Source organism: Acipenser ruthenus, chromosome 20 (assembly GCF_902713425.1).
Source record: "Acipenser ruthenus chromosome 20, fAciRut3.2 maternal haplotype, whole genome shotgun sequence".
NCBI classification, from domain to species: domain Eukaryota; kingdom Metazoa; phylum Chordata; class Actinopteri; order Acipenseriformes; family Acipenseridae; genus Acipenser; species Acipenser ruthenus.
In genome coordinates this window covers 16,527,101-16,542,357 of record NC_081208.1, presented here as the reverse complement: position 1 = coordinate 16,542,357, position 15,257 = coordinate 16,527,101, and the positions used below count along the sequence as shown (strand labels likewise).

The 15,257-nt window shown below is 45.7% G+C and overlaps 1 protein-coding gene across 1 annotated transcript in view; it reads right to left on the bottom strand.

Annotated features, from left to right (window-relative positions):
• LOC117425217 (CD209 antigen-like protein C) overlaps positions 1–11,663 on the bottom strand; it is a 37,240-nt gene extending 25,577 nt beyond the window's left edge. Inside the window, exon 1 of the mRNA XM_058994017.1 lies at positions 11,534–11,663. Coding sequence (XP_058850000.1) covers positions 11,534–11,624 — 91 coding nt within the window. The 5' untranslated portion in view covers positions 11,625–11,663. The remainder of the gene's footprint in view (positions 1–11,533) is intronic.
• Between the last annotated feature and the right edge of the window lie 3,594 nt (positions 11,664–15,257).

Sequence of the window (15,257 nt, the reverse complement as noted above, 5' to 3'; positions counted from 1 at the left end):
TCCCTGTTCTTCTATCTATTTGGTAAGAAATCCCCTGCCTAGTTACACTTGTGCTAGCATCCACATCCCTCCACCCACCTTCACAGCTGCCCCTAGACTTGTTCAATTGGGCTCTCTGATCAGCCAAAAAGATCCATGTGGTGATAGTCTCACTAAGCCTAGGTATAAGGATCCACACTGTCTCAATATACTGAGCTCATTTCTATATATTTAAAAATCTGCTTATAAAATAATTTCCCACTAAATATTATGTGCTTTTGTCTTTACCCCCTAAACTCTTTTTATAGGTTTGGATGTTTGTTTGTTTCTATGAAAGCTATACTAGATAGTGGATAGGCACAGTCTGTTTGAAACTGCGGGGAAGTAAAGGTTTCACTTCCCCATTCAGCATTGCTCAGCTATATTAAAATGGGTGTGAAAAACCTAAACTAACACAGCTCTGACCAAATCGCTGTTTCTCTGAAATGCCAATGCTCTGTGAATTGAGGAAGTTCAAAAACTCAGGGGTGCTAAATAAAAACTTCCTGTTCTGCAAAACTTAACACAGCCAGCCAGCTTTTGCAAAAAGCAAAGTTCAGCATCACACAGTTCAGCATCACACAGGGGTGCAAAAAAGGGTGTAACTACACTGCTGGTTTGTGCTGCATGAGGCAGAAGAACACCTGACACCTATTTAACCTCACTGCTGAGACCTGCTTGCTTCTTTACTCTTTAAAGCATCTAGCCAACTATTTACAATACATTTTCTTACCTCCTATTAGCACAATCAGCATTATCATTGCATCTGCCCTATAATTGTGCTACCATTGTCCCCTATTATATTACAGAATGATTGTATTGCCGCTGTAGTGCCACTGTTTGTCTGTGTGTCTGTATTGCTACTGAAGATCATATGGGAAGGGTATAGTTAGCAAACTGTGATCCCATTCTACCAATAACAGCCTCATCCCATTGTAGCTGCCCTATACTTGTTAGCATTACTCCTCAGTATAATACAGAGCCACTGTTGTGGTGCCACTGCCTGTATTGCTGTTAAAGATTGTTATTGACAGTTACGGCTAGAAACTGTTTGTGTAGGGTATGTTTATTTAGTTTTTTCTATTAATTCCACATGGTTTAAAGAACACTTTGAATGCAGAAGTATGAGCTTCATCCTCAGTGTTCATGATTGTGCTGATCCATTCCCCTCTGGAGTTTAGAATAGAACATGTGTGTGTGTCTGGCTGTGTACCTTGTAAGGATAAATGACCACAAGGGGGTGTGCAGCTGTAATTGCTGTCCCCTCTGAAACTAGGGTTTGTGTTTCTAGATGTTCTGCTTACAAATTCACCGTTGCAGAATTAACAGATGCACATCCTCTAGTGGTCACCACCCACTCCCTCGTTGTGAAATGAATTCAGCTTGTATTAGGAGTCTTTTCAGAAGCAGTGGTTAAAAAAGAAAAGGGCTTTAGTTTAGTAACCCTTGTAAATAATGATCAAAGTGGAAACAGCAATACAGAACCATTGAGGACACACATTCTAGGATATTAAACAGGGAAGTGTGATGGGGTGCCCTCCCCTTGGGGATATTTATGTATGTGTTCATTTATATTATTTGTATTGTAATATTATTATTATTATTATTAGTAGTAGTAGTATTGTATGTATTGGTTTTGTCCGTCATTGTTTGAGACCGGCAAAAAGCCGGTCTCGTAAAATGTGGTTTGCATGGATGAGGTTGAATCCCCATCCTGAGTAGCTCATGGGAATGTGGCTGGAGCCTTAATAAGGTAATTGTTTAATAGGTAATTATGGCTCCAGCCACAGTATAAAAGGCCCACTTCAGGCTCAGAGTGGAGGAGAGAGAGAGGAGTAAGAGCGAGAGTGAATGCTACCAATAAGCAAACAAAGGTGCTCGTTTTATAGGAAGAATTATTGTTTGTGTTATTTTTACTTTAGCCAATGTGCCCATTTCTTTGTGTTTGGTTTACAGTGTTTGTTTGTTTAATTAATAAATTTAGCCCCGTAGTTAATTTTGTTTTAGTTTTCATTTCCTGGTCTGACGTCACCACTACAGCCCTCACTGTCACAGGAAGTAATTCAATATGTTGAAGTTAGGAGATAGAAGGCTTTTTAAAGTAACAGATTTGTTAAAAAGAGTGTTCCATGCCTCGCGCAGTCCTGGAGCTGACAGTGGGAAGTGCAGACAGTGTCGTTCACCAGCGCTGACCTCACTTCCTGTGCCAGCAGAAAGTCTGTCTGAGATGCGGTTTGTGATGACAGTGGAGCTGCACAGACCCAAACACACAGAGCAGGTCTCCAGGGAGCTGTGGAGGAGTATCTGGAGCAAAGACCAAGACATCACCACCCCAGTTTACCCCAGTAGCTCTGATGCAGACACGAGCCCAAACGTTTCCCAGGTTGGAGAGAAGGTGGGACTTTCCGCAGATCAGTTGCAGAGGCTTGTAGGATTGGCTGGTTCATAGGAAGTGAAAAAGAAGCTGAAACAGGTGACCCAGGAAGCACTGAGCCACAGGGTTCCTAGTTCCACTTAAAACTAGCGGAATTGTGTTTGCTCCTGCAGGCAGTCGCTTACACCTTAACTCGAAAACTATGTGTATGTACTTACTCTCCTGAGCTTTTCACTAGTCAGAGTACAGTAACATTGCACTGATGAGTCATTTAAACCTTTTGTGTAACCAGGGAGAGAGGCAGATAGATAAGTTCCTGCTTTTTGTAATTGTAACTACTACATTTGGTGACATTGTAAGGTGGTGTTTGAATTGGCTGAGTTTGTGTGTGATTAGTACCAGGTGAGTGGCTAAATTGATTAGCAGTTGATTTTGCTATTTGATTGGTTTCCACACAGTTTAGTTGGTTCTTTTGCCAAGCAGGTGTAACAACATTTATTCAAGCAGCTTATTTTAGCGCCAGCAAGAAGCGCCAGCAAACCGAAGAGCCTCAACAAAAGAGCCGGGAGTCTAGCTGTGGGAGTCCAGCAAGGGGAGGCCTGCGCTAAGACACTGGTCGAATAGATCCACACCTAACAGCGCTCTGGAAGAAGCCATCTACTAGTCAGGTCTGTATCCTCCACCCCACTGCTCCTACTGTGCCTTTTGTCTTGCTTGACCTGCTATGACTGTCTCTCACATCCCTGTTCTGTCCTCCCGTCCTCGTCCTCTGCCCTCCCTCCGCTGTTGCTCCTCCAACCCCTCTAACCTAATTTCTCTGCCTCTCCCCCCCTCCCGCACACTCTCTGGTGCACTCTGGAACTGTCACTCTTCTGCTAACAAAGCTGATTTCATATCTGCCTTTGCCTCCCACCTCTCGCTCGATTTCCTTGCTCTCACTGAAACCTGGCTGTCCCCTGGTAACACTGTTACTCCTGCTGCCCTGTCCTCTCTCTACGTCCTGTCCCATACCCCGCGTCTCACCGGACGGGGAGGTGGGACGGGTCTTCTCCTCTCTCCCTCCTTACTCTTTTCTGTCCCCTCCGATCTCACCTCCCTCTCTGTCACTACCTTTGAATTTCATGCAGTCCAACTAACCTCTCCATGTCAACTCCTGCTCATTGTTCTGTACCGCCCCCCTGGGCCTCTCACTCACTTTCTGGATGAACTCGACTATCTACTCTCCTCCCTCCCCTCTCTGTCTACCCCGACTGTCCTGTTGGGTGACTTCAACATCCATCTCTCCAACCCCAGCCACTCTGCTGGATTCCTCCCTCTCCTTCACTCCTTCGACTTCTGTCTCTCTCCGTCCCCTCCTACCCACAAAGTTGGCCGTGAACTGGACCTCACCTTCTCCAGGGCCTGCTGCCCCTCCAACCTCTCTGTCACCCCCCTGGACCTCTCTGATCACTATTTCATCTCTTTTTCTCTGTCTCTCCCCCCTCTCCCTGCTCCTCCTACCCCCACTGTCACCTCTCGCCGTAACCTCCGCTCTCTCTCCCCCTCTGTCCTTGCCTCCACTGCTCTCTCTCACCTCCCTCCTATCGACTCCTTTTCACAACTCTCCGTAGACTCTGCTACCTCCACCCTCTTCTCCTCGCTCACCTCCTCCCTCGACTCCCTCTGTCCCCTCACCTCCCGACCTGCTCGCCCCTCCCCTCCCCATCCCTGGCTCTCCTCTGTGCTCCGCTCGGCAAGAATCACACTGCGATCTGCTGAAAAGAAATGGAAGAGAACCAAACTCCCTGCTGCCCTAGACCTTTACCGCACTCTCCTCTCCTCCTTCTCCTCTACTCTCTCCTCTGCTAAATGTGCTTATTTCCAATCTGTAATCCAAGCCTCCACTAACAACCCACGTAAACTATTCTCTACCTTCTCCTCCCTCCTAAACCCTCCCCCCTCCTCCTCCCTCCTCTATCTCCCCTGACGACTTTGCCTCCTTCTTCTCTTCTAAAATCTCAGATATCCGCAAACTCTTTAACACCTCTCCCTCCCCCGCACCCCCTCCTGCTCCAACCCCTACACCCACTACATCCCCTACTAACTCGCCCTCCCTCTCCACCTTCTTGCCCCTCTCAGACTCTGACCTCTCCTCCCTGCTCCAGGGTCACAAACCCACCACGTGTGCCTTGGACCCCCTCCCCACTCACCTCTTTCAAGCTGCTGCTCCTGCTCTACTCCCCTTCATCTCCTCCCTCCTCAACACCTGTCTACTTTCTGGCATCTTCCCCTCTGCCTTCAAAAAAGCCTCTATCACTCCCCTCCTCAAAAAACCTACCCTCGACCCCACCTCCCTCCAGAGCTACCGTCCTGTCTCCCTCCTACCCTTCCTCTCCAAAACCCTCGAGCGGACTGTACACCGCCAGCTCTCTGCTTTCCTGTCCAACCACTCTCTGCTTGACCCTCTCCAATCTGGCTTCCGCTCTGCTCACTCCACTGAAACCGCCCTCCTGTCTGTCACCAACTCCCTTAAGTGTGCCCGAGCTGCCTCTCTCTCCTCTGTCCTAATTCTCCTCGACCTCTCTGCTGCCTTTGACACTGTTGATCACTCTATTCTACTATCATCTCTTGCTGACCTGGGGATCTCTGGCACTGCTCTGGCCTGGTTCTCCTCCTACCTCTCCAACCGCACTTACCAGGTAACCTGGCGTGGAGCAACCTCCACACCTCACCCTCTCTTAACTGGAGTCCCCCAAGGGTCAGTCTTGGGTCCTCTCCTGTTCTCTCTCTACACCCGCTCCCTGGGCCCCCTCATCGCATCCTATGGTTTCTCATACCATTTCTATGCTGATGATGCTCAGATTTTCCTCTCCTTCCCCACCTCTGACTCCACCATCTCCTCCCGTATCTCTACCTGTCTGTCTGCTATTTCCTCCTGGATGCACTCGCATCACCTCAAACTCAACCTCTCTAAATCTGACCTCCTTTTCTTTCCCTCCTCCTCCCCCTCCTCTGATCTCTCTATCTCTGTTCCTCTGGAATCTACCACACTCTCTCCCTCTTCCTCAGCTAAGAACCTTGGAGTCACCCTGGACCCCTGCCTCTCTTATTCCCAGCACATCTCCACTCTGGCACGCACTTGCAGATTCTTCCTGAGCAACATCCGAAGAATCCGACCCTTCCTCACCAACTATGCTACCCAGCTCCTGGTCCAGGCCCTGGTACTCTCCCGCCTAGACTACTGCAACTCCCTCCTGGCTGGCCTCCCTGCGTCCGCCACCCGTCCGCTCCAGCTCATCCAGAACTCTGCCGCTCGCCTGGTGTTCTCTCTACCTCGCTTCGCCCACGCTACTCCACTACTCCGCTCGCTCCACTGGCTCCCGATCACCGCTCGCATCCAGTTCAAGACTCTTGTACTAGCCTACAGATGCCTTGATCAGACTGCACCCAGCTACCTCCAGACCCTCATCTCTCCCTACACCCCCACTCGACCTCTCCGCTCCGCCTGCACTAGAAGACTGGCTCCACCTCCGCTACGCTCCCCTGCCTCCCGAGCCCGCTCCTTCTCCACCCTTGCTCCGCAGTGGTGGAACGACCTTCCTACAGATGTCAGGACTGCCCAGTCCCTGACCACATTCCGGCGCCTCCTTAAGACTCACCTCTTCAAACAGCACCTGTAGAACTCCTCTGTTGTATCCTGGGACACTATCACCCTTCATTTAAATATGCTTTATTTTGCTCTTATCTGCCCCCTATTTTACTGCATTTAATCCTGTACCTCAGATTATTGTAATCTGCCAAGTGTTTAATCTGTAGTATTTTGTACTTAATCATATCCTGATGTAACTATCACTATTTAATCATATCCTGATGTAACTTTCACTATTATCTGCTGTATTATTGAATTGTGGTTTGTCACACTTGAGAATTATTGTATTTCTTGTTTTTATTGTATGACTTATATTGTAACACTTGAATGTATTTGTATTTGCTTGCGATTGTAAGTCGCCCTGGATAAGGGCGTCTGCTAAGAAATAAATAATAATAATAATAACATCCAAAAACACCTGTTCATTTTTGTACCCTGCAGTTATACCTCCTTCAAACCTATATATACCTCCTTCAAATACTGTACGTCAGGTTGTTTTATATGGGGCTTGTGTAGCTTAGTTTTGCTGTAGTTTTTGTTTTAGATTAGAAACACTTATTATTTGTGTGATTGCACATTTCTAATTGATACTTCTTTATTGTGATTGCTGTGTTTATTTAATTATTGTTGGGTTTTATCTTAATTGATTTTCAGAGTGTTTTGCCTTGTTTTGGTTTTCATTATTTTGTTCTATTGTATTATCAGTTGAAACTGACCTGCCTCTGCCCCCTCTCTGGGTTGTCTGGAATTGTGAAAGGGTTAAATTGTCTGTCTTTTGAATTTGTTAATATTATTTGCTGAATTTCTCCTCTTGTCTATAGTTATTCTCTTCTGTAATAAAATATTTGTTGATTTTTAACTTGCCTCTCTGGTATTTGTGACAAGGGAAGGACTCATATTGAAAATACAAAATTAAAAGAACCTGTGTGCTAAGCATAATATTTGTCTTCAATTATTTTATATATAAATGTTGGGATTTAATCCCAAATGGCTTAGCCGGCTACAACAAGTATTTTAAATTAATTACGATTACTGTTATCCAGGGTTCAATTGTATGTAAAAATGTGATATCTTGTAACAATTGTAGGTCGCCCTGGATAAGGGCGTCTGCTAAAAAATTAATAATTAATAATAATATATAGTCCCCCAGAATTACTACCAAATACAGTGCAGATAGGTCTACAGAGTTAAATAAAAACAAATAAAATACAAAATAATAGTAATTAACTCAAATAATATACAAGGCAATACTTTAAATAAAACTGCTGAAGAATATTGTACTTGTAAGACATTACACTGAAACCTGCATCTCATAATCTTGTTCAATTTGACACTACAATCTGGTTGAATATTTATCACATTCTTCCAGAGTTTTGCCCTTTGTGTGTGCACTCTGCTTTATCAGTAACAATGCAAGCTTTCTGGCTTGTGAACTAAACAGACAGCCAGCTATTCACCTGCTGCTCCCTGCAGCAGCAGGGGGGTATGATAGGAACGCTGTATATACAGGGAGCTCTGCTTCAGCTCAGGGAAGAAAAACACAAATGGAAACAAAGGGAAGAGGAACAGGAGCTCTCCTTTTTCTCATGTGTTTACATTGATAAAAACCCTATAATGCACATTTTATCAATATAGGCTTGTGAGGTAACAATCTTAAATATGGGGAAAGACAGAAGGCTGCATATTCAATACAGTGCCTACAGCTCCCATCATCCTCTGCCCCAGCAGTACCAGTGAGGGATGTAGTCAGAATGGAGTGAGCCACAATATTGAAGGACTATAAAAATGATAATTGTCTCCCTTGTAAAAGTTTGTGGTATACCAGGGTAAAAGCACAGCAAAATATATTAAAAGCATATTTAAAGCACAGCACAATCATGGTAAAGCAAAGGCGAGCAGGTGAAGCACAGATATGTATTGTAAAGTGTTGTAAAAGCAATGGCTAACAGGCAAAAGCCTGCTAAAGCACAGGAAACTGCAAAATGACTGTACATTTACCAGGGTGAACTTTTATAATGGGTAGCTGTGCAGTGCTGGGATATAAAATGATAATATTAATCTGCTGAAATAGTTGTTTTAGTGGGTTGCTCCATTGTAGCTCAGAGCAGAGCCCTCAGATACAGTTTAGACAGGATCAGCTGGACAGCAGGAATACTGTCTGGATCCTGTGTGACTATTAGTTATCCCTCTGAGAGCCACTAGAGGGAGACAAACTCAAAAGAAACAGACAAACCTTTTCTGTTTGAAGTGAGCACTAACACACACAGGTTGTTTCTGAAGATGGTTTTTATTTCAGAGGTTTTCAACCCTGATTTCAATAGGCAATCACGAAGACCTAAATGATGTGCAATCAGCATGCATTGAATCCACATGGCTGCCATTCACAATCTTGTTTTCAACATGTGATGATCGTGTGTTATTTAGACGGTGGGAGTAGTCAATTAGACCATCGTTTCAGCTGGTGCCTTCATCAGTGTGCTGATCCAGACTGCTGATTTTATCTCTGCTTTTTCATAATGTTTGAATCAAATGGCTAATATGTTCTGTTCTTTCTAGTCTCTCTTTGTGCTTCAGTAACCTTAGCTTCCCTTTGTCCTGATTATCCTCTTATTAGGCTATCACTGTCTTAGTTTAACAAATCCTTTTATATTGTTGTTTGCACGAGTCATCAAACCAGGTCTCTTTGGAATTCCTCTTTGGTTGTAGTTGTGCAGTCTTCACCAGATGGGTCCTCTCTGTTATAATCATCAGGCTGTTTGGTCCAGTGGTATGGAGGCTGTGTGGTCCAGTGGTTAAAGAAAAGGGCTTGTAACCAGGAGGTCCCCAGTTCAAATCCCACCTCAACCACTGACTCATTGTGTGACCCTGAGCAAGTCACTTAACCTCCTTGTGCTCCGTCTTTCGGTTAAGACATAGTTGTAAGTGACTCTGCAGCTGATGCATAGTTCACACACCCTGTCTCTGTAAGTTGCCTTGGATAAAGGCGTCTGCTAAATAAACAAATAATAATCATGTGTCCTTGTGGCCCAGAATCTGAAAGAGATGAGGATCAGTGCCAGTGAGTCTCACAGCACTAAACTGGACATGCTCAGTGTTTTTACTGCATGTAAATACCAATATATATCAGAACCCCTAGGTATCCTGAACAGTGCTGGAGCTGGCTGGTTTGTCAGCTGTCCTGTGGCACAGACTCTGCTGAAGATGCTACTTACTCCAATGTTGCTCTCCTGGTCTTATGCATCAGAGCTGCTTGCTGTCTGTGTTTGCATAGATAGAATCTGATGTATAGTTGTTCATCTCCAGAGCTAGTGCTGAGAAGAGACAGAACTGTCTTCGGTCTACAGAGCAGATCTGACTCTTGTATTAACAGCTGTAATACAGCCTTCGGCCAATGTTTGTTTGCACCTGTACAGGTGGGATTTAGTGTTGGTATAATTTGTATGTGGAAATAGGTTTATTGTGTGTCTTTTTGGAGTTGATTTGTGTGATTAATTGATTGTTTATAGATGGGCGCTCATTTGCTGCCTGCGGTGTTTGGTTGAGAGGAGGGGCAGTGGATGATTGGCTGTACCGGTCCTCAATCAGCAGGTGGGCAGGTCTTGACCCAGTGTCCATCAGTTTAAAAGCATCCTGTGGAGATGGCTGGGGGCGACTGCAACGCCATGCTACAGAGGGGAGCTGCGTCTATTCGGGAGGAGAGGGTCTGCTCTGCAGGAACGACCGCCACGCAACCCTGAAACTGCAAGCGGTGCTTATGAAGGCAATTCCCAGCCAAGGCCGTATGAAGCAGCAGGAGTCGTTGTATGAATACCGGCTCATAAGTAGGTTAGTTTAGGGGATAGTGATCCTAAGTAATGTATAGCGAGGGTTATGTAGTGTAGCCAGGTCCTGGAGCGGGACGCCTCTTTCAGTAAGGCTAGTGCTCGCCCTGTGTGGCACCTTTTATTTGTAGTTTTTGTATTTTTATTTGTTTTATTTTGCCTTTTGTACAGTCTGCTGTATGCGTCCTTTGTGCGTTACCATCGCTGGTAACGTCACATGACCCCTTTATTTACTTTGTTTTGTATTAATAAATCCTGCGTGCCTGTGCTGGAGTTTCAACTCCACCTCCCATGTCTCTCTGTATTGCCTAAGCAGTGGTTGCCCACACACGTGACACGAGCACCCTGTCACAGCACCCTTAAAAAGTAACCGACCAAGACACAGAGCTGAAAGTTTAGCACTTTTATTAAACACAAAAAACAAATAAACAAACAAAAACCCAACTCCACTTTGGAGCACTGTCTAAACCTTTCTTTGGTCTAACTACACTTGGACGGCTAAGCCGCTTACCATCCCAAAACACACAGGCTCACACAGTGCTCTCCTCGACCACACAGGTCTCTTCTGCAGCTGGCTTTTTCTCTGTCAGCCTGGCTGCACATAGCTGTTCCTCCATCAGCCTTGACTGCAGGGTTTCCCTTGCCTTTATCCACAGCTTCATCAGGTGCTTCACATTAGAAAGGAGCCAGGTGACTTCCCTCTAGCTCCTGGTAACCCTGTGGCCCTCTGGGAAATGTATTCCTGCAGCTCCCTTGTGGACTACACATTTTCTACTCTAACAGACATCTTCCGTCATCTCTGCCACAAAGTGCAGGCTCAGGGGGCTGCAGGAACTGTATTTTCACACTTGGGGTGGGTGGAGCTGAACACTGCTAAATATAGTACACTGCAAAGTTTAGCTGTGAGTTCTGTCACCTCTGAAAACTGAAGTGTAAAATACAAGCAAAGACCGAAGATTATTTCCATTACACGAGAGTAGATGTTAAAACTTCATGCTGAATTGAACTCGGCTCTCGCCAAGATAAGCACCAACTAAGACGTAGCTTTACAGTAAACTAATGTGATCCATATGTGTCTCCATCCATTTGCGTTTCCTTCCAAATGATGATGTAGATATCCTTCTGCCTGGTGTTGATGGCTGAAGTGTAATGCTGGCTCCAGGGATCAGCTTATTGCCTCCCTAGCACATCAGCACACTCAACGGCTGCGATGCTGGCTCCGGGGATCAACCACAGTGCGGTCTCCCCAGCGCATCAGCATGACAACCGTCTGGATTGAGCTAAGTAGGGTACATCTCTGGGGTCTTCAAGTGGGCACCTTCCATCCTCGGTGTTTCGTCGACTAGCCCAAGACACCTCAAGAGGGCTTGACGGTGAATCTGGCGTCCCAGCATCACCGCCCTCCGTCCCCCACTCAACTCAGCCCAGCTTACTTACCTGTACATCAGCGTTTCTTTCTTCAAAAGATCTTCAACACAAGAACTTTACAAAACGTTAAGGACTCTTTTATAAAGCCCATTTTGAATAAATAAATCAACTTTGCAGTTCATGAAGCCTTTTCCTACTGTTTTAGAGATAGTTTACTAGCATATTATCACGTTTCAAAGTTCTGTTTAATATAAAAGAGAATACATATGGTAAAACAGAAGATGATAAACTTTAAGATTGGTATCTGTGTGTCTATCTACTTACCCCCATGTTGCTTTCCTGCTCTCCTGCTTGGCGGCTGCTTGATGTCCACGTTTTCATAAACCTGATCTGATTCATAGCTGTCCATCTCCATAGCAAGTGCTATCTGAGAAGAGCCAGATACACGTCTGAACTGAAGAGGAAGTTCTCACTCCTATATTAACAGTGCAGACTCTGCAGGGCTGGACAGGGGCTAGAGGAAGTGGGGTTTCACACTTCAGTCTGTGTAGCAGTGGAAATTCTGCCCATCTCTATAGATAGTGCTGTGAGCTAGAGAGGAAGTTCTGACAGTTATATTAATTGAGGCTAGGGGGCTGTTTTCACACTTTAAAGAGTTCTGAGAAGGCTTTCAAATTACTTGCATATGTCTAAAGGACCTCATGTCTAGTTGTGACAAAACTAGCTAAGCATCTTCATCTGAGGGTACATGGAGACTGTCTGTCCGTCACATTTGATCTACCTTTTTGTGTTATCTTCTGAATTTGAAGGATATATGTTCAGGTTTTACTATAACTTGAGGTAACTGGGTTTAGTTTTTTATTTAATAGTTTGAAACACATGGCTTGACAATTTCCCTTTTTCTTAATATACCTTTATTTAACCAGGATTGCATTCAAACATATATATTCAAGTATAAGAACATGTAAAATATAAATGATTTTGCATTTGCATGCTTTAAAACAGAGTGTAGAGAACCTGGCCTTGCTGTGGATTTACATCAGGGCTGAACAAAGAGAAATGCTTCTACTATATTCTATCTTTGAGATTGGAGAAAAGGGTACTTTGTTTTCTAAAACTATATATATATATTGTGAGGAAGCAGGTGGAGTGAGACAGCAGGGAGGGGGTTAAAACCTCCCTGCGAGAGAAAAAAACGTGTGAGAATGCACCTTTTTGTTAATTGTTTTATTAATGATTATCCGCACCTGGGCGTGATTGGGCAGTTTGAAAGGAGACCAGGCAGTGTGCTCGAGGCTGCTGTATAGAAGGAGACAGGTAGTGTGTTCTGTGTCCAAGCAGTCAAGGGAAAAAGTAAGGGTTTTGTGAAAACTGTGTGGTTTGTTTTGTGTATGGCAGGGAAACGGCTTAGCCGTCCTGCGTTAGTTAGGTTCCTGCGTGTGTAGTTAGCGCTCGATAAGAGCTAGGTGTTTGTTTTGTGTTTTGATTTTGTGTTTATTAAAAGTAGCGCAACCGCGCTTGAAAAACGCCATTTCTGTGTCCTGGGTCAATTCTTAAAGGGGCAACGAACCGAGAAAGGTGAAATCATTTACATTTAGTACCAGAAGTGTGGGTGCCCCTACGACCCAGTAAAAGAAAAAATGGATTTTAAGGAATTGATCGAGGAGATCAAAAGAAACACCGCTGCTCAAGTGGAGCAGAACGAGAGGTGGAGACAGGAGTTGGGGCTACCTGATCCGGAGCCCACAGAGATAGACCTGCTGCTCCAGAAGTGGGAGCAGGTATGGGTAACTCCGCAAGCTCCCAAGCCAGAGGGGGAAGAGCTGCCGCTGTCGGAGCCCAGAGGGGAAGAGCCGCCGTTGTCGGAGCCCAGAGGGGAAGAGCCGCCGTTGTCGGAGCCCAGAGGGGAGGAGCCGCCGCTGTCGGAGTCCAGAGGGGAGGAGCCGCCGCTGTCAGAGCCCAGAGGGGAGGAGCCGCTGCTTCCGGAGCCCAGGGAGGAGGTGGAAAACATACCTCCACCACAGCCCCGACCACCACCCCTACAGTCCAGTTCGGCGCCGCTGCGTCCAGTCCCTCACCCCTTGCTCCGGGACACCCTGCCGGTCTTCCTGGACCTCCCTGTGCTGGACCTGGAGCCCAGGGGTCTGCAGCACTGGCCACAGCTCTGCCCCTGGTTACCTGCTCCGCTCTCCCCGAGCACCCAGACGTCGCTGGGCTGCTGCCAGACGTCGCTGTCGCTCCCCCTGTTCGCTGCTTCGCTCCCCCTGGGTGATCGGACATCACTGCGCCAGTTCCCAGGGGAAGACCTGTGTCCACTGCGGCATCCTCCAGTGCCCCGGCCTACGCTTCGGTCGGCCCTGTTAGCCCGGTGGGGTCCCGTGTCGCCGGTTCGCGGTCCCTCCCTGGCAGCGCCGGAAGGACCGACCCATCCTCAAGCCCGCCCGTGGAAGAGGGCGGCAATGGACATTGCTGGACTTGAGGCTGGGTGGTTGTGTTTTAGGGGAGGAGGTGGCCGTCTCGTGGCCTGTGTCTTGAAAAGACAAGAGGGGGGGATGTGTGAGGAAGCAGGTGGAGTGAGACAGCAGGGAGCGGGTTAAAACCTCCCTGCGAGAGAAAAAAACGTGTGAGAATGCACCTTTTTGTTAATTGTTTTATTAATGATTATCCGCACCTGGGCGTGATTGGGCAGTTTAAAAGGAGACCAGACAGTCTGCTCGAGGCTGCTGTATAGAAGGAGACAGGTAGTGTGTTCTGTGTCCAAGCAGTCAAGGGAAAAAGTAAGGGTTTTGTGAAAACTGTGTGGTTTGTTTTGTGTATGGCAGGGAAACGGCTTAGCCGTCCTGCGTTAGTTAGGTTCCTGCGTGTGTAGTTAGCGCTCGATAAGAGCTAGGTGTTTGTTTTGTGTTTTGATTTTGTGTTTATTAAAAGTAGCGCAACCGCGCTTGAAAAACGCCATTTCTGTGTCCTGGGTCAATTCTTAAAGGGGCAACGAACCGAGAAAGGTGAAATCTTTTACAATATATATATATATATATATATATATATATATATACAGTACATATATATATAATCGGTAGTAATACTCTGTATAGATTTATAACTATGCAGGCCTATATTCATGCAATGTTCAAAGTTGTTTCTGCCAATTGGTGCACAGAATGCCTGACAATTCTGCAATAGCTGTGTAGAATAAGAATATAAATCACAACTTTATACTGCTAGATTTGTAATATTTCCAGGTTACATTAATTAAAGTTATGGCTGCACATTTGCAGAGCCTTTAAGCACAAAGTACAAATAAACTGAGCCCTGGATGAAGTACAGTGACTGTATTTGTTTGTTTTGTGTAAAAAGGGCACCTCTTTAAGTGTCTTATTTTTATGTTCCTGTCACAAAGACGGCCAGAGTGGGTTGCGTCAGACCAGAAAGGAATTCAAACACAGACACAGACAGTGGTTGTGATGAGCTGAGTGCAATGGCTGCACTCAGTGTTTATTAACAAATAAAAGGTTTGAAAACAGCAAAAAACAGGACACGGCCCTTGCGCCAAAATAAACAGACATACAAAACGACTAACACTAAACAAACGGTGCACGGACAGACAAACAGACACGGTGAGAACAAACACTTATATTTACGATTTTTACTTCTAATTACTCCTTTCTCTCTCACCCGTTCTCTTCCGAACACCCAACCACGAGTGACTAAAAATGTGCCTATTTATACTGTTGTGCTGGGATTCAATTACTAATTAATTATTCACTTGAATCCCAGCACGTGAATTAATTCTGTGCAACCCCGTGCTCACATATTACATTTAACCAACACGTGAAGTGATTTGTGCCCTCCTCGTGCCTAAATACAAATCTACACTTTTTAAATACACGTGAAACACAGACCCGTTTATATCCCGTGTACCAATCTATACACCAACATTAACATACGCACCATACATACAACACATAATATGCACACAGGGGCGGGGCACATTGCCACATATACCCCCCCCTGTGCAAAGCACACATGGCCTCAACGGCCACCTCCCCCC